This window comes from Dipodomys spectabilis, unplaced genomic scaffold, assembly GCF_019054845.1.
Source record: "Dipodomys spectabilis isolate Male_0828 unplaced genomic scaffold, ASM1905484v1 ptg000030l, whole genome shotgun sequence".
In the NCBI taxonomy this organism is placed as follows: Eukaryota; Metazoa; Chordata; class Mammalia; order Rodentia; family Heteromyidae; genus Dipodomys; species Dipodomys spectabilis.
In genome coordinates this window covers 6,357,189-6,382,375 of record NW_024870707.1, presented here as the reverse complement: position 1 = coordinate 6,382,375, position 25,187 = coordinate 6,357,189, and the positions used below count along the sequence as shown (strand labels likewise).

The 25,187-nt window shown below is 40.9% G+C and overlaps 3 protein-coding genes across 3 annotated transcripts; 1 reads left to right on the top strand and 2 right to left on the bottom strand.

Annotated features, from left to right (window-relative positions):
• Positions 1 to 8,891: 8,891 nt before the first annotated feature.
• Positions 8,892 to 9,941, top strand: LOC122105168 (olfactory receptor 4D11). Its single transcript, XM_042676309.1, has one exon. The coding sequence runs from the start codon at positions 9,000 to 9,002 to the stop codon at positions 9,939 to 9,941; it is 942 nt and encodes a 313-aa protein (XP_042532243.1). The 5' UTR covers positions 8,892 to 8,999.
• A 5,086-nt stretch (positions 9,942 to 15,027) lies between these two features.
• Positions 15,028 to 15,975, bottom strand: LOC122105164 (olfactory receptor 4D6). The gene has a single exon (XM_042676306.1). The coding sequence runs from the start codon at positions 15,973 to 15,975 to the stop codon at positions 15,028 to 15,030; it is 948 nt and encodes a 315-aa protein (XP_042532240.1).
• A 7,796-nt stretch (positions 15,976 to 23,771) lies between these two features.
• Positions 23,772 to 24,728, bottom strand: LOC122104821 (olfactory receptor 5A1). Its single transcript, XM_042675745.1, has one exon. The coding sequence runs from the start codon at positions 24,726 to 24,728 to the stop codon at positions 23,772 to 23,774; it is 957 nt and encodes a 318-aa protein (XP_042531679.1).
• Between the last annotated feature and the right edge of the window lie 459 nt (positions 24,729 to 25,187).

Sequence of the window (25,187 nt, the reverse complement as noted above, 5' to 3'; positions counted from 1 at the left end):
GGCCCTGGGTTTGATTCCTCAGCACCACATAAACAAAAAGAAAAAATCCAGAAGTGGCGCTGTGGCTCAAGTGGTAGAGCGCTAGCCTTGAGCTGAAGAGCTGAGGGACAGCGCCCAGTCCCAGAGTTCTGGCCCCACGACCGGACCCCCCCAAAAAAAAAAGAAAAGAAAAGAGCCAGAGTTCCTTGGAGAAGTGACTAATAGCAGGTCTAGGTCAGGGAATATATAGAACATAAACCTGGAGCATCTTGTTACTTCCTTAAAGGAAGTAACAAACAAAACAATGGGTCTTAAGAGATGGCTAAAATGCCTCCCAATGGCATAAGCAGACACAACCCAAGCCTCAAAGAGTATTATTCAGTGTCAGATCATTACCTAATGTATACAATACCCATGTGTCCATAATAATACAAATAAATGGTTGAGCATATAAATAACTAGAGCATAATGGAGTCTCACACATAGAGGGATTCCAAATAAATTTTGTAGATTCTCTACCATCAAGTCCCAACTACTTATGAGTAAGTTATGAACAGTAATCTCGACCCCGGCCCGAAGTTTACATACAAAAATGAAGAAAGGACAAACCTGAAGAAAAATACTAGGCCAGGCTGGTGTTCAAAGCTAATTTGTATCATTGATTAGTGGCATTCATGGAATATGCTCTTTGAGATGATGTGGTGCAAATGGCACTTTTGCTCTGCATCCCTTCTCCTAAAGACCTGCAACCTCTGTCTGACCCTGAGAAAACTCCTGAGAATAGTTGAGAAACATTCTTTATAGAATTCTTCATAAAAAAAAAATTTTTTTTTGGGTCCGGTCGTGGGCCTGAACTCTGGGCTTGGGCGCTGTCCCTCAGCTCTTCAGCTCAAGGCTAGCGCTCTACCACTTGAGCCATAGCACTACTTCCGGCTTTTTTCTTTTTGCTTATGTGGTGCTGAGGAATTGAACCCAGGGCCTCATGCATGCAAGGCAAGTGCTCTACCACTGAGCCATCTTCCCAGCCTCTTTATAAAATTCTTTATAGGTGTTTTATAACACCTGAGCAGGTGCCAATATCATCTAAAGCAAATTTAGAGGCATTCAAGGAGACATGACAAGTGTAATGTGGCATCTTAGATGGGATTCTAAGACAGAAAAAGGACACTAAGTTAAAAATTAAGGAAATCTAAAGTATGGGCTTTAAAGGAGAAATAAAAAAAATTCCATGATAAATACAAGCAAAAGAAATTCCTGTCCACTAAGTTAGTACTTCAGAAGATACTTAAAGGAACCCTACACAAGAAGAGTAAGACAGAATGGGCTAATATATGAGCTCGGACAGGCATGGTAGTGCATGCCTGTATCCTCGCTTCCTTGGAAACAGAGAGAGAAGGATTACGGTTTGAGGCCAGCTCAAGCCAAAAGTGAGTTATTATCTCAAAAGAGCAATCTGGTATTTGGCACATGTCTATAATCCCAGGTTATTGAGTAGTAAAGTGAGTCGTGGTCCAAGATCAGATGCAAGCAAAAATCCCAAGACCCTCACTGAAAAAGAAAAGCAAAAAGCGCTGGAGTGTGACTCAAGTGGGAACAGGTTTGGCTTGCAGGCACAAGATCCTGAGTTCAAGTTCCTGTTCCACTTAAGAGAAGCATCCCCCCAGCCCCAAGTCTCCTGAACTCCAAGCAAATAGAACCTGAAAGTAATGGAGAAGACTAACTACACTCGTATCTGACAAAGCAGACTTCAAAACAAAATTAATCAGAACAGACAATCAAGGTCATTATTGATAAAGGGAGTAGTTATCAAGGGGGTATTATAATTATAAACATAGATGCATCAAGGGTCAGCACACACAACTACCAGCACAAACATAATAGGCACAAAGGAACAGATAGACCCAACACAATAAAAGTAACTTCAAGATCCCACTCTCACCAACAGATTTATCTAAAAAACACAAAAAACCCCCAGCTGGGTGCCTGTTGCTCACGCCTGTAATCCTAGCTACTTAGGAGGCTGAGAGCTGAGGATGTAGGTTCAAAGCCAGCCTGGGCAGGAAGTCCATGAGACTCTTATCTCCAATAAACCACCAGAAAACCGGAAGTGGCGCTGTGGCTCAAGCTTTAGCCTTGAACTGAATTGCTCAGGGACAGCACCTGGGCCCAGAGTTCAAGCCCATGACTGACAAAAAAAACCCCAAAACAAAAACAAAAAGATGTGAACAGAGAGATAAGAAAGAGCAAGAACAGAGGGGCTGCTGCCAGGGGCATCAAGGGGAAGGGCAAAGGGGAAAGGGAAGAAGAAAGGGAGTTAGAAAAGGTGAATATTATCAAAGCGGATTTTATTCATGTTTGGAGATGTTACAACGAAACCCCTTTGCTTTGTATGATCAATTTACCTCAATAAAGACAGTAGTACATGACTGTAACCACAGTTGCTCAGGAGGTGGAGGTGGGAAGATCTGAGTCTGATGCCAACCCAGGCAAAACCCACAAGCTCCTTTCTGCAAAACAAGTAAGAGCCAAAGGGCTGGAGGTGTGGCTTCAGTGGTAGAACTCTTGCCTAGTGAGTAGGTTGCCCTGAGTTTGAGCTGGAAGGGTAGGGATGGTAGGGGAAAAACAAAGCAGGAGGCAACAATGCTGGATAAGAAATGTACTCATTACCTTGCTCATGTAACTGCAACCCCTCTGTATGGTACTTTCGTAATAAAAAATCATTAAAAAAGAATTAAAACAAATAAAAGTTCACCTTGTTAAAAGTACCTGGGGAAATCTCAATAAATATTGTTCTTAGTTTTGTAAAAAGATGATTTTTAAGAAACATTTTGTTCATCATTCTTTTGTATCGACATTAGGGTTTGAACTTAGGGTCCAGGAACTATCCCTTAGCTTTTTTTGTTGTTGTTGGAGGATGGCACTCTACCACTTGAGCCACAGCTCCAACGGTGGCTGTTTTGGATGGTTCATTGGCAATAGGAGCCTCATGTACTGGGTTGCCTTCAAACCATAATCCTCAGATCTCAACCTCCTGGATAGCTAGGATTACAGGGGTGAGCCACTGGAGTTCAGCATTGTCTGTCATTTTGAAAAGAGTGTCTGTCATTTATTAAGTTGAGCCAGGATGAAGTCAGTCCTTACATAGCGCAGCTGAGTGGTTCTGAATGGTAACAGTCATAAGACTAGTGCTGCAAATGAAGCCTGTTGTGTTTCATAATCTTTGTTAGGGACAGAACTGGATACACGAAATTGCAGCAGAACACACTAGCTGCAGCTGGAGGGAAGCCATTGAGACTGGAGTTGTCATGAAACTGGAGGAGATTTCTGCTTGCAGAAGGAAGTAGAATCATGCTGTCTCAAGGCTGAGATGACAGGAAGGAGAAGAAAATTCCGGTTGGACCATCCCAGATAGAAGCAGAGAGCTACCATTGCCAATGATATTCAGTTTTCAGGGCCTTAAAACTGCAGATCTTAAAAGAGGGTCAGGCATGGTAGCTGGCTATCGATTGAAATCAAGTGCAACCATCTCCACATCTTGCTTCCTGTTCCTTAGTGTGTTCGTGTGAGCTGTCCTTTTCCTTCTTCTTTTCCCTTCAACTTCTTCCCAAATAGGAGATTCTCTTGCACGTACAGTGTTGCGCTATGGGGAGGAATGGACCTTCTTGGAAACTTTCATATCTCTTATCATGTTCAGTTCTTTTTGTGTCAGCTGACAAGACATGGAACTAGAATACAGGACTCCAAGGAATACAACTGGACGTATTTTAACAAAACTTCTCTTCCTACTGAATCCAGAGAATGAGAAGCCCTCCCTTTTTCAGGTCCTTCTAGAATATTCTGGACACTAGACAGAACATGAATTCCTAGGTGTTCCTGCCTGGGTTTCTTCTTGATTGCTCCCACTGAAACAACATCGCCCTCAGCAGAACTTTTCCACGGTCATACCTATTACCATCTCTCTGATGATTTGCACACTTGTCCAGGGACTGAGAAAAAAAAATTGGGAAATGTGATAAGACACCTTGAATTCATGTGGAAGAGTCAAGAAAAGATTATTCCTGGAGTCTGCCTCTAGTCAGAGCAAGAAAGAAGAGAAACCACTGAAGTCAGCAGGAGCAAACTGAACGTGGTGAAGCCAAGTGATTGGCCAGGTCAGGTACATGCCAGGATGGGAGAGCACGGAACGCAGGGAGCCGATTTAGGTGAGGGTTTTAGGGCTGCAAGTGTGTGTGTGTGTGTGTGTGTGTGTGTGTGTGTGTGTGTGTGTGTGCACGCCTCTGGTGTCTGGTGTCTATGCACAAGAGAGAACAATTAGAGATACTTTGAAAGCTGCATGTGGTGTTACATTTTTGACTACAGTAATGTCATCATGTACACCTCTACATTCCAGAGAGGATTTCTGTGACAGACAGCACAGGTTAGAAATACTAACACAGAGCAGTCTGTGAGATGAGACACTTAAACGAGGCAGTCTAGAATTGAGGGAAAAGGCAGTTTTACTTTTCTGGGATTTAAAAAACATTTTTTTTTTCTGGTCCTGGGGCTTGATCTCTGGATCTGGGCACTGTCTCTGAGCTTTTGTGTTCAAGACCAGCCCTCTAGCACTTGAGCTACAGCTTTCCTTCTGGCCTTGTGTGGTCAATTGGAGATAAGAGTCTCATGGAGTTTCCTGCCCAGGCTGACTTCAGTTGCAATCATCAGATCTCAGTTTCCTGAGTAGCTAGGATTATAGGTGTGAGCCACTGTCTTACACTTATATTGTACAAAAAGAGCTTTTCTTTTCTTTTCTTTCAATCTGTTATTTTATTTTGAATTAGTATACATTTATAATATGGGTTGAGGATTGTTGCGCTATTTCCACTCTGTTCTCCCTGATGATCTTCATACTTGTTCTGGGACTAAAAAATTGGTCAACGTGATAGAGCATACAATGCCAAAGAAGAGATTTTTTTTTTGTCTGACCCATTTTTTCCCTCTATCCAGATGGATCTCCTCAGACTTAAATCTACAGAAGTAATTCATATCCTAAATTTAATCCTGGAGAGGAAAAAACTGCAATATTGCAAACTCTCAGAAAAGTTGAATGACGAATGCCTACATACCCTTCTTTGAGATTTGCCAGAAAGTAAAAATATGTAACGATTTTTTTCTTCCCTGTATCATCCAAGGTGCTCATGTTCAAATTTGCTTTTGCGCCAAACTTCTTCCCATATGGGAGGAACTTTTACATATTCAAGTGGTCTGCTAGAACCAGAGCATCCTTTCTTCCCATTCTTGTGTGGCCTGAACATGCATAGGGCTTCCTGTGTGCTGCTTTTCTGAGCTTCTTAGTGAATGATCACTCAGATTTTCATTTTCTTGAGAGTGATGTGTAACTATTTTATTAAAAAAATTCCCCACTGTGTTTAGATTTTTTCTTTTCTTTTTCTCAAGTAACCTAGAACCCCACTGAAGCACCATCTCCACCTGCTAACTGATGATATGTTTTAAAAGAGTGTTTTATGAGCACAGGATCTGAAATACTGCTCACATTCTACCCTGCTGTACAAACCTCAGGGTGCTGTGTACATGAAACCAAAGCCATTTTCCTAACTAAGCCTATTCTCTTAAAAAATGTCCAGTAATGATCCTGAGATGGTGGTGTTTGGTGATAATTTCCTCTGTCTTTAAGTCAGTCGGGGTTGATGGCTCAGCTCCCATTCAGTTCCCTCTACTGTTAAGGTCATCCAACATGGCTCTCACTCATCACAGCCAACTAGCCTGCAGGCAGCGACTATTGCCTATGCTAATTCATCTGATTTTTATAACTTCCCCATGAGTTGGGTATTAGTATAGACGTGATGAGGGCACACACTTGTTTGAATCACCCATTGGCAAGCAGGCAAATCCAGGCTTTGAACCTGGATGGCTGTTGATGCGCAGATGTGACACCGAGCAGGTTCTCTAGTCTGCTCAGAGAATGGCAGACAGGAAGCGAGAGTCAACTTACGCTTTCATCCTTGCTCATCTGGGTCCCACCCTCTTGATCGCTGTTGCTTAAAGAAAATCCTTATTTTCCTCAAAACAGTAGGTTATTATGAGCTTGTTTTAGAATACCTATTCTGGGAAGTAGGCAGTTCCTCTAAAATAGTGTCTGTGCAGTTGAAGAAGCTGTGTGTGTGTGTGTGTGTGTGTGATCCAGAGTTTTCCTTTAAAGACAGCACCTGTTCACCCACACATTACAAATAAAGCCATGCTTCAAGGACTAATACTTTACACAGTATAGCAGTTGAATCCTAACAAAATAAGTATATGAAGATGCTATTTTCTCCAAATGGCAAATTCAGAGACCGAGACAAAAGGGGTGAAATAATTAGATTAAATGAGCATGACCAGCAAATGCTCATTCTGGCAACATGGTGCCACCATTCACCAGGACGCTTACTGCCCCTAAGGAAAGACACCTCTTGATACCTTGTTTTTTGGTCTTTATGTTGAGTATATTTTGGATGAATAGGGAAAAAAATGAGGAACAGAAAAGACAAATCCCCAAAATAGGAATAAAGCGATTTTTGTCCTTGGGTTTCTAATCAGGAGAAGAAAAGGCAAATCAATAAAGAAGAAAGAAATGCAGACCAAGTTCTCAAGTTCATGACGAAAAGGAAGGAGCTGACAGGAAACACTGTTGTGAGGTAAAGCACAAGTTTAACATTTTAGGGAATTGCCCAACTGTTTGGCCATTTTACATGCCTGCCAGTGTTCCAGTTCCTCTCTTTGCAAGTCCTGCCGTATTAGCTTCTTATATTAGCTATTCTGGTAAATTCTACCATTTTGCTCTTAATTTATACTATGGTTTTACTTAAACAGCATTGAGGATCTTTTGATATGCTTATTTTCTTTTTTTTTTTTTAATTTTATTTTATTGTAAAGCTACTATACAGAGGGTTACAGTTACATGAGTGAGGTAATGAGTACACTTCCTCTTGAACATGGTTACCCCCTCCATTGTTTTCCCCCTACCATCCCCTCCCTCCCTCCCTCCCTTCCCCGAGGTTCTTTTTTTTTTGATTGTGATTAAATGATTACATAATTTCAAAGTCACAAGTTCATTCTAACTTCCCTGGAGCAAATTGTCTACCACAGTCTGTAATATATAACAGTGTTCACATGTTATATACCATGTTTGTGATCAGCAGCATGGGGATATTTAGTAGTGGTTCAACCAGATGAGCGGGAGTTCTTTGTTTCTTAAGTCCTGTTAGTTTTGTCGTATCACCTAACCTTTTGGATTTAGCATCCACTTAGATATGCTTATTTTCTGTGTTGATTTTTTGGTTGAAGCATCTGTCAGAATATTTGTTCCTTTTAGAAATTAGATTTTTTTTCTTAATAAACTGTAAGAGTTATAGCCATACACTCATAGATAATTTACCCAAGAAAAAATGAAGATGTCCTCATAAGGATCTATTTGTGGATTTTCACAGTAGCTTTATATGTAGTAGTCAAAAAACTAGAAATAATCCAGATGTTCAACAAGGGAATGAGTGAACTATGCTATAGTCACATGACTTAAAGGAAAAAGACAATAACACATAAAAACCATGAATGAATTTTATGAATCAGAGAAGTCAGACAAGAAGACAGTGCATAAAACCGGGTTCCACCTATAGAAAATTCTAGAAAATACAAACTATTGTTTAATGACAAAAAGCATTTCAGAAAGCATACATGAGCTCTCACATACAATCCCAGCTACTCAGGTGGCTGAAAGCTGTTATCACCAATTAACCACCAAAAGCCAGAAATGGAGTTGTGGCTCAAGTCATAGGGTACTAGCCTTGAGCAGAAAGCTAAAGGACAGCACGTAGATCCTGAGTTCAAGCCCCAGTACTGGCATTAAAAAAATCTCTATGAGGGGCTGGGAAGGTGGTTCAGTGCTAGAGCGCTTGCCTTGCATGCATGAGGCCCTGGGTTCGATTCCTCAGCACCACATAAGAAAAAAGAAAAAAGCCGGAAGTGGCGCTGTGGCTCAAGTGGTAGAGTGCTAGCCTTGAGCTGAAGAGCTGAGGGACAGCGCCCAGGCCCAGAGTTCAGGCCCCATCACCGGACCCCCCAAAAAAAAATCTCTATGAAGTACAAAGTGTTCTCATTATACCAGATAGATACTGTTGTAGTCACATGAAAACAAACCCCCTTTTTTATTGTTGTGCTATAAAAAATGCATCTCTGAATATTATCATCCACCTCTGTTCATCTCCTATACTTAAAACTTAGATCCTCATTTTATACATTTTCTAAAACATTGGCAATTTCCAGAGAACAGAATAATTAAATGCATGAATGAGTAATAAGATGACATTTTGCCTTTGTTTTGTTTTAATTTGTAAGAGACGACATGCTTTTTTTTTGGGTCCAGTCGTGGGGCCTGAACTCTGGGCCTCGGTGCTGTCCTTCAGCTCTTCAGCTCAAGGCTAGCGCTCTACCACTTGAGCCACAGCATCACTTCCGGCTTTTTTCTTTTTGCTTATGTGGTGCTGAGGAATCGAACCCAGGGCCTCAGGCATGCAAGGCAAGCACTCTACCACTGAGCCACCTTCCCAGCACCATGAGCAGTTTTTTTAATGATAAAAATTTATTACAAACTCTGATATTAGAGTCCCTAGTTTCTGTACCTTAATGCCTCTAGCGAGAGCATCTGTATCAGACAAAATCAGTTCATATGTAAAATAGTTAACATCATCCTTTAGAATAATTGTATTTATCCAGAACTCAAAAGTAAATTATTAGTGATCAATTGCTGATAGAAACCTGGTCCTCTTTGGCTTCAAGAAACAAAAAAACAAAAATAAAATACCCATCCAAAAACAAGATAGAACTTGAGATACATTTGTAATGAATCTGGAAGAGCAACCCACGTGGTGACGATGTCAGGAGTTTTCAGACCTAACCCCTGACTCTACAAATAAAGGAAGTGTAACATTTAAACAATAACATTCTTAATTTCTTCCCTAAGATGCACCAGAAAGGGGAAACATGACTCAATGGAGTTGGGAAATGAAACCAGAATACAAGAGTTTATATTTCTAGGACTTACTCAATCCCAAGACCTGAGCTTGGTCTTATTTCTTTTTTTGGGTTGTGTGTACATGACAACTCTCCTGGGAAACCTGCTCATCATGGTCACGGTGACCTGGGACTCTCGCCTTCACACCCCCATGTACTTCTTGCTCCGGAACCTAGCGGTCCTCGATATCTGCTTCTCCTCCATCACGGCTCCGAAGGTCTTAGTGGACCTTATGTCAAAGAGAAAGACCATCTCCTATGCAAGCTGCATGACTCAGATGTTCTTCTTCCACCTGCTTGGTGGGGCAGACATTTTCTCTCTGTCGGTGATGGCCTTGGATCGCTACATCGCCATCTCCAAGCCGCTGCACTACGTGAGCATCATGAGCAGGGGGCGCTGCACGGCCCTCATCGCGGCCTCCTGGGTGGGGGGCTTTGTCCACTCCATCGTGCAGATCTCCCTCCTGCTCCCACTGCCCTTCTGTGGGCCCAACGTTCTGGACACTTTCTACTGTGATGTCCCCCAGGTGCTCAAACTTGCCTGCACGGATACCTTTCTTCTGGAGATCCTGATGATCTCCAACAATGGCCTGGTCACCACCCTGTGGTTTATCTTCTTGCTGGTGTCCTACACCGTCATCTTGACGATGTTTAGGTCTCACTCAGGGGAGGGGAGGAGGAAAGCCATCTCCACCTGCACCTCCCACATCACCGTGGTGACCCTGCATTTTGTGCCCTGCATCTATGTGTATGCCCGGCCCTTCACCGCCCTCCCCACCGACAAGGCCATCTCTGTCACCTTCACTGTCATCTCCCCTCTGCTGAACCCCTTGATCTATACTCTGAGGAACCAGGAGATGAAATCAGCCATGAAGAGGCTCAGGAGAAGACTTGGGCCTTCTGATGGAAGAGCTCAGTAGCTCCCTTTTATTGCCACCTTTGGAAAGATTTGCACATTAAGTAACTGTTAAGTAGGTCGTAACTGATTTGCAATGGTTTGATCTGCTTCTAATAAAATACGCAGGACTTTAATGTCATGAAATCAGCATGTTATCAAAGTGAAAAGCTAAGTGTTATGTCAGAGAGTAAAGAAAGGAACTAGAGTTATTTGCAGCAGAAATTTACATTACTTTTGCATTCTAGCCTAAAAGGGAAATGAAAGAAACTGAATAGAAATCCTGCTACATTGCTGCACAGTGAAGAGAGAGGGTACTAGGTTTTATTAGAAACATAACATCATTTAAACTTTAGACTCTGTGGTATCTTTTATAATTTATCTCTTTTATAAGTTCCTCTTCTGATTCCACAATATGAGTAAATTAAATAACTGTCCCCTGAGGATGTTGTGAAGCTCAATCCCCGACTCGGTTGGTTGGGAACTTGGCCTTGGGTTAGGCCTGCTTCAGTGGGACATGGACCCCATGGTATGAACTTTGTCACCTTGAGTAAGAAGATCTTTCCCTGAGTTTCCTGTGAAATCCAGGCCTCTTGGCCACCCTTCTAGTATCTTCCATTAGCACTCCTCTGGGCTTAGATCTAACAAGTACTTTGGGCCTCGTTTAAGTTTTCCTTTTCTCCTGCATTCTTGAGAAGAATCATGTTTTATTTGTTATCCTATTCATAGCCCCTGACACAAGTGCAATATTGTAAATACTACTAAAACTTTTTAAATTGAAATGCTCAGTGAGTGTATATTTCCTCTCGCTGACTTCTGTTCTTCAAATAAGGGTATGTTCTGGAGAAGAGCTGTGTGCAGTAAGGCACACTGATAGTCCCTGCTACTCAGCTGCCCAATGCAGGATGACTTCTTGAGCTCGTGAGTCCAAGACAGGCTTGGAAAACATAATAAGCAATCATCTCAAAAAATGCAAAACAGAAAGAAGAAAAAAGAAATAGGCAGAAGAAATGAAGACATTTATTTTTATTCTCCAAGAGCAGGGCTTTCTAAAGTAACAGAAATCTCTGAAACTGCTTCTGACTATTCATCCGTTTGCTTGAATGCTGCAATAAAGTGAACTACTTCACCTAATGTGTCACCTTGAGCTTTTACTTATTCATGCTATTTATATGGTGTATTTATTATGGTAGTGCTTTTCCCATTTATAATGGTAGATCCTAGATTTCAAATTTGTTAAAACGAACTGTTTCTGTTGAGGTATAAATCTTAGTTTACAACGCAGACATACAAACCCTGAGATGTGCCCAGAAAGTACAGGAAACAGCAATGGGACCACTGTAAGGAGGTACTAGAAAAAACAGTGACAAAGATCAGATAGCAGACTGGAAACTGGTGGCTAATGTTTGTAATCCTAGCTACTCAGGAGGCTGAGATCTGAGGATCATGGTTCAAAACCAGCCCAGGAAGAAAAGTCCCTGTGAGACTTATCTCCAATTAACCACTCAAAAACTGGAAGTGGAGTTGTGGCTCAAGATGGTAGAGTGCTAGCCTTGTACCTGGGCCCTGCATTCAAGCCCTATAACTGACAAAAAAAATCAGATGGTTCTAGTTATGTAAGCTCTTTACTGGTATTATTCCACCTTATGCTTTCTATTCTATAATTCGATTTCATTTTTCTATTTGATTCTTTGAATCCTATGTCTGTCTGTTTCTTATTTTTTAATATTTATTTTTATTGTAAAGATACTGTACAGAGGGGTTACAGTTACATGAGTAAGGTACTGAGTACATTTCCTATCGAGCATTGTTACCCCCTCCTTTGTTTTTCCCTAGCATCCCTTGTCTGTTTGTTGAGAAAAGACAGCATCTCCAACAAAATGATGCTGAGAAAACTAAATTTCAAACTGACATTAAGTCCTTACCTCTTATCTTGTGTGACAGGGGCAACTAATTCAAAACAGATCAAAGACCTTAAGGTAAGATCTAAAACTTGAATCTCTACAGGAGGACATTGGGGAAATACTTGTAAACATAGGCATAGGCAACAACTGTCTTCATAGCTCAGGAAATCAGATTAAGTACTGACAAGTAGGATTGCATCAAATTAAAAGGCTTCTTTGCATCAAAGGTGACAGATTGACAAAACAACTTCTAGCATGGGAGCTCCGGCAGATATTCGCCTGACAAGGAACTAACTTTCAGAATTTATAAATAGCTCAATAATAAATGTAAACAAACACAGTCCAATCAATAATGGGCAAATTAATTCAAACAGTTCCCCAAAGAAGAAGTATGGATTGCATAAATACATGAAGAAATGGCCAGCTTCCTTAGCTGTGTGGGACATGCAAATCAAAACTACATAGCAAAACCCAATATATATGTATATATGTATGTGTATATATACACACTATATATATGTATATATATACACACATGCCTTTGTGTATGTTTACATGGGAAGTTGTTGGTTTAATATCCACTTATTAGAGGAAAAGTGCCTTTTGTCTTTCTGGGTCTGGATTACTTTATTACTTTGCCCAATATATTTTTCCAGATTCACCTGTTTCCCTGCAAATGGCTAATTTTATTTTTCCTCATGGCTGCATAAAATTCCATATCTATCTATCTATCTATCTATCTACCTACCTACCTACCTATCTTATTTACCTATCATATTTTTTCAGAGTGGCATATCTGAGTCAGAGGGCAGTTCTTTATTTAGTTTTTTTTGATTTCCATACTGCTTGCACTACTTTACCACCAAACAGCACAACAGAATGCCTTTCTCCCCATTTCTTCTCATCAGCCTGTCTTTGAGGTCTGTCACTCAAGTTCATTATTGTAATATTGATATTATTTGTAGGTTATGAATTTCCTAGTTTTCTTATATTTCTTAGTTGTGATTTATTCATCTGAAGACACTGTGTGCTGGAGTCTGAAGTCTTCCTTTTGGGTTAGTCTCTATAATCTCTACAGAATTAGGTATTGGTCCTATCAATATTCTTCCCTTCTCCTTAACTGGGAGCAATTAAGGGAAATATACTCTATTACATAATAATTCCAACTTCAGCTCAACTTTATGTTGACTATTCATTAGTACTTTTTTTTGGGACTTCTGCTAATGTATTGGGGTGGAGAGGGGACCAGTGATATAGAGCGATTTGTTAAGTTTTATGTAGACAAATTGTGGCTGATTCTTTTGTTTCCCTAGTTCATTCAATCTGGGAGGCCAGTCACTTCCACAGTACTGACAGGAAGTGCATTTCATCCAAAAGACTTGCACAGACCTATCCACTTTGCAAAGAACCTGTACAAGGTCAACTGTCTAGAATATTCTATATTCTTCACTTTTCTCAGTTTGTTCCTTCTTCATCTTCATGGAAATCTGTATTGTCTTTCCTTATATTATTTCTTAGAGGTTCTCTCTTTCTCTTTCTTTCTCTCTTTTCTTCTCTCCTTCCTTCCTTCCTTCCTTTCTTCCTTCCTTTCTTTCTTTCTTTCCTTCCTTCCTTTCTTTCTTTCTTTCTTTCTTTCTTTCTTTCTTTCTTTCTTTCTTTCTTTCTTTCTTTCTTTCTTTCTTTCTTTCTTTCTTTCTTTCTTTCTTTCTTTCTTTCTTTCTTTCTTTCTTTCTTTCTTCTCCATTGTGGGACTTGAACTCTGGGTCTGGGCACTGTCCCTCAGCTTTTCAGTTCAAGGCTAATGCTCTACCACTTGAGCCACAGCACCATTTCCAGTTTTTTGGTGGTTTATTGGAGATAAGAGTCTCATGGACTTTCCTGCCTGGGCTGGCTTTGAACTGCGATCCTCAGATATCAGCCTTCTGTATAGCTAAGATTACAGGCATGAGCCACTGGTGCCTGGTGGTTCTTTTTTTCTTCAGTCCATATTCCTTTAATTCATTCTTTGTGTCATTTACAGAAGTATCTTTATGACCTCTATCTCTATCTCAAGTGGCTGATAATAATTAAGGTGAAAATTGAGGCAAGCATGGAAGGACAAGGGCGATTCATTGTCTCTACACATTTAATTGTTGAAATTCTTCCCTGGGAGCAGGGAGAATGTGATCATAGTACATCATATGCATCTACAGAAATATTACAGTGGAACCTCTTTGAAGGTAGCTTTTGCTTTGAATTATGATGACTTGGATTGTCCCCACATAGGCAAAAATTATAGTCCTCCCTTAGTTATAAAAGTCCTGGAGTAAAATGGAAAGAGGAGACAGGTTTACCCCCAAAGAAATTGTCACTGTGGATTTGATACAAATATATCCCCAAACTAGACAATTAACTTCAAAATTAATTTCCATGAGCAAATCAGCAGAATGGACCCGAGGACAAGAAATAATTGGCCTTTGAACATATTTGTCCATGCATATATCTGACTGAACATGATTTAAAAATATTCCTTTTCTTTTCAGTAATTGGCCAAAAACCATATAAGATACTTCATTCAAAATATAAAATGAGCAAGAGATTTTAATAATTGTAAATTATATCACTAGAGAGAGCATTATGAAATAGCTATGTCTCTAGCCTATCTATATGCATGTTTAAGAATAGAGAGAGAGAGTAGGTGACAATGGCTGAATGCACAATTAATGCATAATGAACCTCCATCTCTGTCGGCATGGATCATACTTCATTCTCATACAACCTTTCGAGTAGCCAATGCTATTTTTTTAAACCAAAAAACCCCAGACGTTAGCTATACAAGCAGGTGGGATTTCACTGTGACATTTCCACACATGTGTACAATCACATCAACCCCTCTATCACCTTCTCTTACCCTCCCCCCTGCTAGTGCTATTTGTGTAGTAGAAGTGGTAAAAGTAGGTTCATTATTGGGGTAAGAGCAATAGATGACATTAAAGTACTAGTTAGTCTATTGGTCTCAATCTTATCTTTGGATCTCACTTCTTACTCCATCAGCCAGAGAGCTTAGCATTGTTCATTTCTTGCCCACATCTTCCCTCTAAGAGAACTGAACGGCGAATCATACAAGATATGCAGTGAAATGATGGAAAAGAGCCGAAGGTCTCTTACCAGGCCAGCAGTCAGAGAAAAACGCAATCGGCCCCAGCCTTCCAATCTCCATTGGGTGTCTCACCCTCGCTTCCTGCTCTCAGAGAGCCCGAGTCTTCTCCTGTGCAGTCTCCTCATGGCTGACTTCATCTCTTGGTTCCTCAGAGTGTAGATCATGGGGTTCAGCATGGGAGTGACCACCGTGTTATTGATGGACACGGCTGTGTCCATGGGCAGCGTGGTGAAGGGCCGACAGTAGATGTAAACACAAGGCATGAAGTGGAGAGTCACCACCAGGATGTGGGAGGTACAGGTGGAGAGGGCTTTTTTCCGACCTTCCCCAGAATGGGATCGTAGCATCACCAGAATGACAGTGTAGGAGCCCAGGAGAAGGAGGAACCACAGCAGGGTCACCAGCCCGTTGTTGGAGATCAGGAGAAGCTCTAACTCGAAGGTGTCGGTGCAGGCCAGCTTCACCACCTGGGGCACATCACAGTAGAAGGCATCCAGGGTGTTGGGGCCGCAGAAGGGGAGTGGAAGCAGTAGAAATATCTGGACAATGGAATGCAAACCACCGCCTACCCAGGAAGCCACCACCAAGGCCAGCCACACTTCTTTCCTCATGATGGTCATGTAATGCAGGGGTCTGGCGATTGCCAGGTATCTATCACAGGCCATGACGGAGAGGAAAAAAATATCTGCCCCACCAGCAAAGTGGAAGAAAAATATCTGTGCCATGCAGCCATTGTAGGAGATGGTCTTCTTCTCCGATAAAAGATCCACCAGGAACTTGGGGACGGTGATGGAGGAAAACACAATGTCCAGGATTGATTTGTTCCTCAGGAGGAAGTACATGGGCGTGTGGAGGCGGGGTTCCGAGGTGATGGTGACCACGATCAGGACATTTCCCAGCAGGGTTGTCACGTACACTGAGAGGAAGAGCACAAACAGGAGGAACTCCAGCTCTCGGAAGCGTGTCAGGGCCAAGAAGACAAATTCCTTCACAGTAGTGTGGTTGATCTGGCTCATGATGGGTCTGGCCTTGTCCCACGTCAGCTTTGGGAGAAGAAGATATGTTAGGGCTAGCAGCATCGGTCATGAGTAGCCAGATCATTTATCAACTGTTGTTATAGTAGGATAGATCAGTCACTTTCTGAACTGTCTGGGAGCTAGGACTACTTAGACAAATGGAGCCAGGGTCTTCCCATGGTGGTTGGAAATGTTTTATTCTGATGGGTTTTCTTTTTTCTTTTACTTTTTTTTCTTTTTTTATTGATGGGTCATGGGGTTTGAACTCTGGGCTTCGGCGCTGTCCCTGCGCTCTTCAGCTCAAGGTGAGTGCTCTACCGCTTGAGCCACAGCACCACTTCCGGTTTTTCTAATGGTTTATTGGAGACAAGAGTCTCATGGACTTTCCTGCCCAGGCTGGCTTTGAACCACGATCCTCAGATCTCAGCCTCCTGAGTAGCTAGGATTAAAGGCGTGAGCCACCGGTGCCCGGCTGGGTTTTCTTTTCTAACCTAAATAGTCTGGGCTTACAGAAGAAAACCATGCCATTCCCGGGTCTTTGTCTAGAGAGAGATGATAGACTTTGTGGCCATTTAACTATGGTTTCTCTTCTGCCCTGAAAGAGTTAACTTCTTCATTCAACAGATTATACTAAATTAATTAATTATTTGATTAGTTTAGATTATTAGGTGATTCTGGGACTATAGGCATGTACCCTGTCCAGCTTTTTTTTTTTTTTTTTTCTTGATATGGGTTGTCACTAAATTGGGCTAAATTAGGCTGGCTTTGCATCATGATCCTTCTGATTTCTATCTAAAGTTGGTTCCCAGCTACACATGCACATTCCCTGAAATAAGCCAGGATCTATGATTCCTAAATATTCAATTCCTTGATGTTTCCTTTTTACCTTCTGGTTCTGTCAAAAATGACGTGTATTTTATAGCTTAATATACAGGAGTTTTCTGAAATAAAAATCCTATGAGCTTCCTAAGTTTCTGAGGTTTCCTTTCTTTTCTTTTTCTTCTTCTTTTTGGTTGGTCATGGGGCTTGAACTCGGCCTGGCCGCTGTCCCTCAGTTCTTCAGCTCAAGGCAAGCATTCTACCACTTGAGCCACAGAGCCACTTCCAGTTTCTGAGGCTTCTGCAATTAAAATAATTTCATTCTGATGGACAAGTAAATTGCTACTTTTTATTTTTTAGTTGTAAATTTTGCAATCTTCTATTTGCTTATACTTAAGTTATGCAATTCAGCAGAAATCCTACAGTAATGTATTACCTATGACAGGTAGTCTGGGTGTGTTTTACTTATATTATTTCATTTTTCCTGCCACCACAAATAGCAGAAAGCACTGTAGTGTAACTCATTTGAAACTGTGCTATTTCCTTTTCATCAAGTATGTCTATAAGGAAAAGCATTCAGTTGCTGACTCCATCGATGCCAAGATCTGTTCCATTGTTCCTGTATGAAACCTCAAAAGAAATATTCATCCAAGACTCAAGTACAGGGGAGAAGCTCCCCTGGGACATGGAGAAGCTTTGTCTTAGGCAATGAAGTCTATGCCTTCCCGACACTCCAAAGGAGACTTGCCATGTCCTACTTACACATAGCCATGTTCACAGTTTCTTGTTCACATGTTGTTTCTTTGCATGTGTCTTTTGTGGCTGTAATGTCCTTAATCTTGTATGGAATGTGAAGATAACACCTTGGGTCCTAAGGGAGACACCATTTTTTCATGGGTACCTGGGAATCAGGCAGGTGAAAGATAGCATTGTTCATGAAGTTTGGAGGAGAAGGAAGTACTAGCCAGGAAAACACAGCAGGCTTGGAGAGATGAGCAGAGAACGGGACTATGGTCACCAGAATAGATGGGTGGAGAGGGGAGAAAGGCTCTCTGAAGGCAAGAGGGGGTGGCTCTATAAAGTTGTACACTAGCCTCTCCAGTTTCTTAAGTTGGTGGTGTTTCTTCCTGTAACCTCAAGGTGGCAGTGTCAAATCCAGAGTCAGCTTGGTCAAAAGAGCACAACCTTTGAAATCAGCTTCCCCAGTGTTTGAACTTTAACTGTAATTCTGAGAAATTTAACCACCATGAACTTCAGGATCTTTTCCCATGACCTGGGGAGAACAGGGCTTTGCCTGTGCTAGTCTACCATAACTTTTTTCACTGCTTATTATTATGTATCTATTTCTACTTTTCCCTTTAAAGTGTAAATGCCCTGAAAGCAGGATTTTCTTTTGCTACTCTTGAATCTGTAGCCTCTACCTGACACATATCATTTATTAAATATTTTTTTGAACAGATGAATGAATATTTGGACAAGAGCTTGCTTTCTTTTACTCCATTCCAATCTCATTCTACATTTCTTAGTCATTCATCTTGCTGTATAAAACAATTAACTGATTTCTTTTGGACTTTTGTCATGGCAGTTTATTAGGTTTTCCATTAAGTTATAATCAAAGAAATGCATTTTTTCAATTATATACAAGAAATAGAATTTATTACATACAGGTTTAAAATGTCATTGTGAACTTTAATTCTATCTAATTAATATATGCAAATAAGAATGCAAAAATCACAGAATGGAAACAATGATGAAGGTCATCCTGTGATTAAAACAGACCCACAGAATTTAAGCTTTAAAGACTCAAAACATCCAATTTAAAAATACTAAAGTTAGAGCAAATGTTTTCTTATACCAAGAACAGATATCCTGAATGACAGCTGGTTACTTTGAGACAAAGTTTAAGGGACTCCAAAGGGTCATTGATAACTTTGTTTACACTATCCTTGCCTTTGATGTATCTAGGTTTTTCCTCTATGTTCCAGGGACAGGTATGAACATGAGGAACATCATAATTTGAAAGGCAGTATGATTTCTCATCAAGCAACAGATTCAAGAAAAAACAGAATATGGTTAATAGGCTCACCTCAATTGTTAAAAAACACTAGGATCAACAGATTTTCCTGTCTAGTGTTGAGTGAATAGCCCTTCTATATCAAGACAATACCCAGGAAAAACATTGCTAGGGAACATTAGGGGAAAAAAACCCAAACTGTAAAACTGTGTGTGTGTGTGTGTGTGTGTGTGTGTGTGCGTGTGTGTGTGTGTGTGTGTGTGTGTGTGTATGCGCACACACTCAGAGACAGCACCAGTCCCTGACTTAAATGTTTAATGTATATGATTGTCCATTGTCAACATGTAAAGAGCATTTTATTTTTTTGCAGTGCAGGACTGCAAACTGAGGGCCTTACACATGCCAGAAATGTTCTTCTGCTGAGCTACACCCCCAGCCCATAAACTTCAGAGCAGGATAGATAATAACCTCATCAAAATGCTCATATCATTCTATCTTTGTGTTTCACTCCCAGCTCTCAGCTAGCTTTTAATCTCCCTGCTCATTATTTTTGTAGATATTGTATTCAGGAGATGTTTAAATTTTAATGTAAAAACCATCTTTTAATTTAAATGTGTCTTATCAAGCTCAGTATTTTATATCAGAGGCAGGATAGCTTAGCAACTAGTTCAATATGAGCTAATCTTACATAGCAAATGGGAACGTAAGATTGAACATGACTAAAATCATCAACATTTAGACTCACATGCAAACGTGATTGTGTCTTCAGGATGCTTTCACCCAGCTTTGCATTAAAAAGGCAAGTATGCCAGTTTCTCCATCTTCAGGGTTCTTTCTCTACCTGAACACAAACCCCATCTTACCGTGTTCTTATGGATGCTAAATTAGAAGTCTATTATAATAAGCACAGGAAATGTAAATTTCAGTGGGGCAGTTGCAGATGCGATGGGAGTTATTAAAAAGTCACTAAGCAATGTGTATATGTACATTCTCTCTGTCTGTAATGTGCACGTGCGCGCTCACACACACACATGCTTATTTATTATGGTAAGGCATTTAATGGAGAGGTGTTGAGAATGAACAGGAAAGCCCGAGGAATCCCCAAAGGCCATTTACTTACCTTGGTTCACCTCGAATTTTATGCATAGTTCTCCTATAATTCAATTTTTAATCACTATTCAAACATCAATTTCATATGACAAGTGTGATAGTGGCCAAATTGGGTCATGTAACTGGTTTCTTTCAAAAGGATATAACAATCAAATCAATCTGTGTCTATGTATATATACCTATTTGATCATATGCATCTACGTGTGTATGTATGTATGTATGTATGTATGTATGTATGTATGTATGCATGTGTCTATCTCATGATTCCTCTGTATAAAAGGAACAGGAAATTTAATCCCTATATTTATAGCACAAAAACCAGACATGGATTATATCACATGGAACTATAAATACAGTGAGTTCAAGACTGAAGAGTGAATGGCCTAAGGATTTCATTCTATCCAGGGCACCTGGAATTCTTCCTTGGGAAAAATGGCATGTGGTAATAAGAATCATGGACACTCACAGACTTTCATTTTCTTCTCTAAGAGTTTTCCAAGAATGTCTTTTCTTCTTAGATCATAATAATTCATAATAGTTCTGAATAATTCTGCAAGCATTGTGTATGACCACTTCCTAGGACAATCATAATAATTCTGAATGACGTGGGCATTGGCTGTGATCATTTCATGACATAGAGGCCTAAATTGAGGCTTGGAGATACTGGGGAGATTTGAAGCCCCCCTGGCCTGGAGACCTTGGGGTCATGGATGGAGCTTCAGATCAGGACTTGCTGGTGAATGAGGATGGCAGATCCCAGCATAGGTGTGGAGCATCATCCAGCCTCCTATTTCTAGATTAATACTTAGACTAAAATGATGTTTCTGGTTTTGTGCTCTTTCCTTCTACGAAGGTAGACCTGACTTACAGCATTAGTCAGCGCAGGAAGAAAAATTAGGCAGGATAACTTTGTTCTGAATAAATATTCTGTTTCTTTGCTGATAATCACTTTTTTTTTGAGTGCCAGTTCTGGGACTTGAACTCAGAGCCTGGGCACCTCAGTGTCTTTGGCTCAAGGCTAGCACTCTACCACTTGAACCACAGCCCACTTCTGGGGTTTTCTGAGTAGTTTATTGGAGATAAGAGTCTCACAGACTTTTTTTTTTTTTTGGCCTGGGCTGGCTTCGAACCATGTCAGTTCTCAGCAACTTGAGTAGTTAGGATTATAGGTGGGAGCCACCCAGTGCTTGGCTTACTTTTGGGCATTGTCCTCAATACTGATTATTACTGTATTAGATATGTCAAATTTCAGATATCAGATGGGTAAGAGAGATGCGGATTTCAGTGTAGCCTGTCTGACTCCTGAACTCATGAGCTTAACCCAATAATATCTGAATAAACTCATGAAATAACTGAAATAACCAAATAATAGTGAAGATGAGATAGTCATTTTTGGTACATTTGCTCACATCTATGAAAAGTATCTCTTAATACACAGATTCTAATTTCCTTATATTTTACTTACTTCATTGCTTCAGTTTAAAACTCATCTGACCTTAATAACCATGGCTCTTTAGTTTTAGTCCTAACTCTGGCTGGTGAATGTGGGCAAAGACTTGGTAGATGGGTTATAGGCGGATGGAAGAGTGAAGCATTGTGGGTGGAGAGGAGGAGACAGGAAGAAAAGTCCTTTAATACTTTCCTTGGATAGTATATTTGGCTACCACCACAAAGCATCTACCATCAGCCTAATCATGGACCCTGCTTGGAGAGAATGTAATTGAGTGCTGCAGAGTTTAACCTTAGAAGCCATATTGCTTGAATTGTGAAGTCAAATTTTGCTCCCTGGCTGTATGACTCAAGGCTTAAAGCATAATAAGCACTCAAAAATAGACTCTTTCTCTCTGTTTATATACAAGATTCATATATTACACATATGTGTATTCAACCAATCATGGATTAAAAATATTCTGAAAAAATGGTGTTCTTACTGAACATGTATGTCACTATTCCCTAATCAATACAATATATTTATATGGTCTTCACATTGTATTAGGTATGATAGGTAATCTAGAGATGACTTAAAGTATATGAGAGGAATTGTGCACGTTGTATACAGATACTATGCCATTTTATATAAGGGACTTGAGCACTTACAGATTTTGGGTATTTCCATCCTGGATCCAATCCCCTGTGGTGACTGCAGAATGACCGCGTGTGAATTCTAAAATTTCAAGCTTTGGATGGGAATAAGTTTAAGACACACAAAAAAATCCAGGATTCCTGAATCACAGATATCTCCTTCTCTTTATTCATTCTTTATTCTTTTCCAGGTTCGGAGGAAATATTTTTCTTGTATGAGCAATGAAATCACATCAAAGCTCTGCACCCCCCGATAGAACTTCATTCATGGAAAAGTATGTTGAGAGTGACCAGAACCACAAAGAAATGACAAGGGTTCATCAGCAGAGATAGGTGTGATGGACATATCCACTGTAACGTGTCCCCAACCTTCCATAAGTGACACCAGAGGGTTGGAGCCTTGGATATGTCTCTGAGACAATGCAAATGAAATGTACCCCATGTGGGGTTGCAAGTGTAAGTCCATTCACATGAACAAGGATTTTACAGAAGAAATAGGTCCAGACAGAAGACAGTAAGGAACAGTTTGGGACGTGAAGAGATAGTATGGTTAAAGTCAAGGAGATATGGATGGATAGGTAGCTGAGACTGGAAAGAGAAGAGTATTGGTGTGGTGCCATTGCGTTTAAATTTGCTAGGCCCTTTGCATAGCTGAGACAGAAGTTGTAGCCACCATCTTATGGCTATAAGTTACCTCTACCATACACAGCTGGCCATAGTGGGTCTTTTCTTTCTTTTTGTGTTGGTTCTAGGGCTTGAACTCATTTTTTGTTAGTTAATTGGAGATAAGAGTCTTGGATGTGTGTGCCCAGTCTGGCTTCAACTTGAGATTCTCAGATCTCAGCCTCCTGAATAGTTAGGATCACAGACATGAGATGTTTGCTCTTGGTTGAAGGAGGCTATTTTTTAATTTTTAAGCGTCATTTTATTGTTATTATCAAGGTGTTATGATTTCACAGTTCAGGTAAGGCATGCATTTCTCTTTTAGACAATGTCACCTTCCTTTGCTTTCCCTCAGTTCCTCCCTCCTGACCCTGTCCACAAGTTGCATAGTTCATTTTCCACATAGTGTATACTGACTATCATGATTTCATTTGTTCACCCTTCATTCTTCCTTTTCTGTGCCCTCTTTAGACCCCACTCAAAAAGCAGAAAAGACAAAAAAAGCACACCATCACCACTAACAACAATATAAATAACCCGTGTTTCCTGGAATTCGTTTTGATAAATAACATTGTATGCCTTGGGGTTCCTCTCCTACTTGTATCCTTATTTGATGTATGAATGCCTAAGAATGTATATGTTCTCATGTCCAGTTCTATTTCAGATCTAGCTTCCACATATAAGAGAAAACACGTGCCATTTGTCTCTTTGATCTTGGCTTACCTTACTTAACATGATTACTTCCAGGTCCATCCATTTCCCTGCAAATAATACAATCTTATTCTTTCTAATACACAAGCAAAATCCCATTGTGTGTATGTACCACATCTTTTGGATCCATTGGTCTACTGTAGGGCTTCTGGGCTGTTTTCATACCTTGGCTATTTGAAGGAGGTTATTTTCAATGAAGGAATTCCTTTCTCTTTTTGGACATACGTGGTGGATGGACCCAGTGAGACAGCGAACATGACTGACATGGCCTTGGGTGGGCGGAGCTTTCATTCTCCATGCTGAACATTGCATGTCTTCTTTCTCTAAAACATAGGTGGAGATAATGTAGATCATGTGCCTCTCCAGCAATGTGGACAATGTATTTCCACAGCCTCACTTAGAAAAACACTTTCTTCTTCTCCATCGCTTTCCACAGGGCCTCCTTGATTTCCTTGTTCCTTAAACTGTAGATGAGAGGGTTCAGCATGGGAATTACCAGAGAATAGAACACAGACACCACCTTGTCCCTGCTGAATGAGTAACTGGAACTGGGTCGCAGGTACATGAAAAGGGCGGTCCCAAACAACAGGGTCACTACCATCAGATGTGAGGCACACGTGCTGAAGGCTTTCCACCGACCTTCCACAGAGTGGATCTTCAGGACAGCGGACACTATGTAGCTGTAGGAGATCAGGAGGATGAGAAATGATGTTCCCCCAACAATGACCACCACGAGGAAATTCACCACTTGACTAAAGAAGGTGTTGGAGCAAGAAAGTGCCAAGACTGGAGGGAGGTCACAGAAAAAGTGGTTGATGACATTTGGTCCACAGAAGTGGAGTCGGAATATGGAGATGGCCTGTATCAGGGAGCTCAGGAAGCCACAGACATATGCCCCAGCTACCATCCGCACACAGACATCCTGGGACATGATGGCCGTATACAGAAGGGGGCTAGAGATGGCTGCATAGCGGTCATAGGCCATGGCTGTCAGGAGGATGCACTCAGTCAGACCCATGCCAACAAAGAAAAAAAACTGGGCAGCGCAGCCTAGGAATGATATAGCCTTCCTCTCTCGGAAGAAGTCAATAAGCATCTTAGGAGCCACGCAAGAAGAGTAACAGATGTCAATGAAGGCTAAGTTGCTGAGGAAGAAGTACATCGGTGTGTGCAGATGGGTGTCACCTCTGATCAGAAAGATGAGAGCCAGATTCCAGGCCAGTGTTACAAGATAGATGCCCAGGAAAGTCACAAAGAGTCCAGCTTGGAGTTCTGGATGATCTGCAAATCCCAGGAAGATGAACACGGTCACTGATGAGCTATTCCAGGCCTTATTCAAAGACAGGTTTCCCATGGATCACAAGGGCCACAGACAGACCTGGGTTGATAATGACAATCCACATTACAATGCTGGGACATAGCTCAGCGGCAAAGCGCTTGCCTAGCAAGTGCCATGTCCTGGGTTTGATGCCCAGTACCAAAAAAGGAAGGACAAAAGCAAACATGTTTTTTTTTTTTTTTAAAAAAAACAACAACAAAAAACCATATTACAAATGCATGAGAGAGAAGGCAGAGGATTCTCTCCCCCCTCCTCCTTTCCTTTTCCTTCCCCTCTCCCTTTCCTATTACCTCTCTTCTCCTCTGTCGCTCAGCAATTACAGTCATGGCCTTGAATATTTGAGCAGCAGATTATAACTGAGAGATTCAGACATTTCAGTATCAACTCATGCCTCCACAGCTCACTGGAAGAGTAGAGAAACTCTGAAACATCCTAGGAATTACCTGTGAGTCGGGCACTGGTGGCTCATGCCTG

Bases quoted from the DNA above. Each gene is read 5' to 3' on its own strand.
- LOC122105164 (XM_042676306.1), bottom strand. From the start codon at position 15,975: ATGAGCCAGATCAACCACACTACTGTGAAGGAATTTGTCTTCTTGGCC.
- LOC122105168 (XM_042676309.1), top strand. From the start codon at position 9,000: ATGGAGTTGGGAAATGAAACCAGAATACAAGAGTTTATATTTCTAGGA.
- LOC122104821 (XM_042675745.1), bottom strand. From the start codon at position 24,728: ATGGGAAACCTGTCTTTGAATAAGGCCTGGAATAGCTCATCAGTGACC.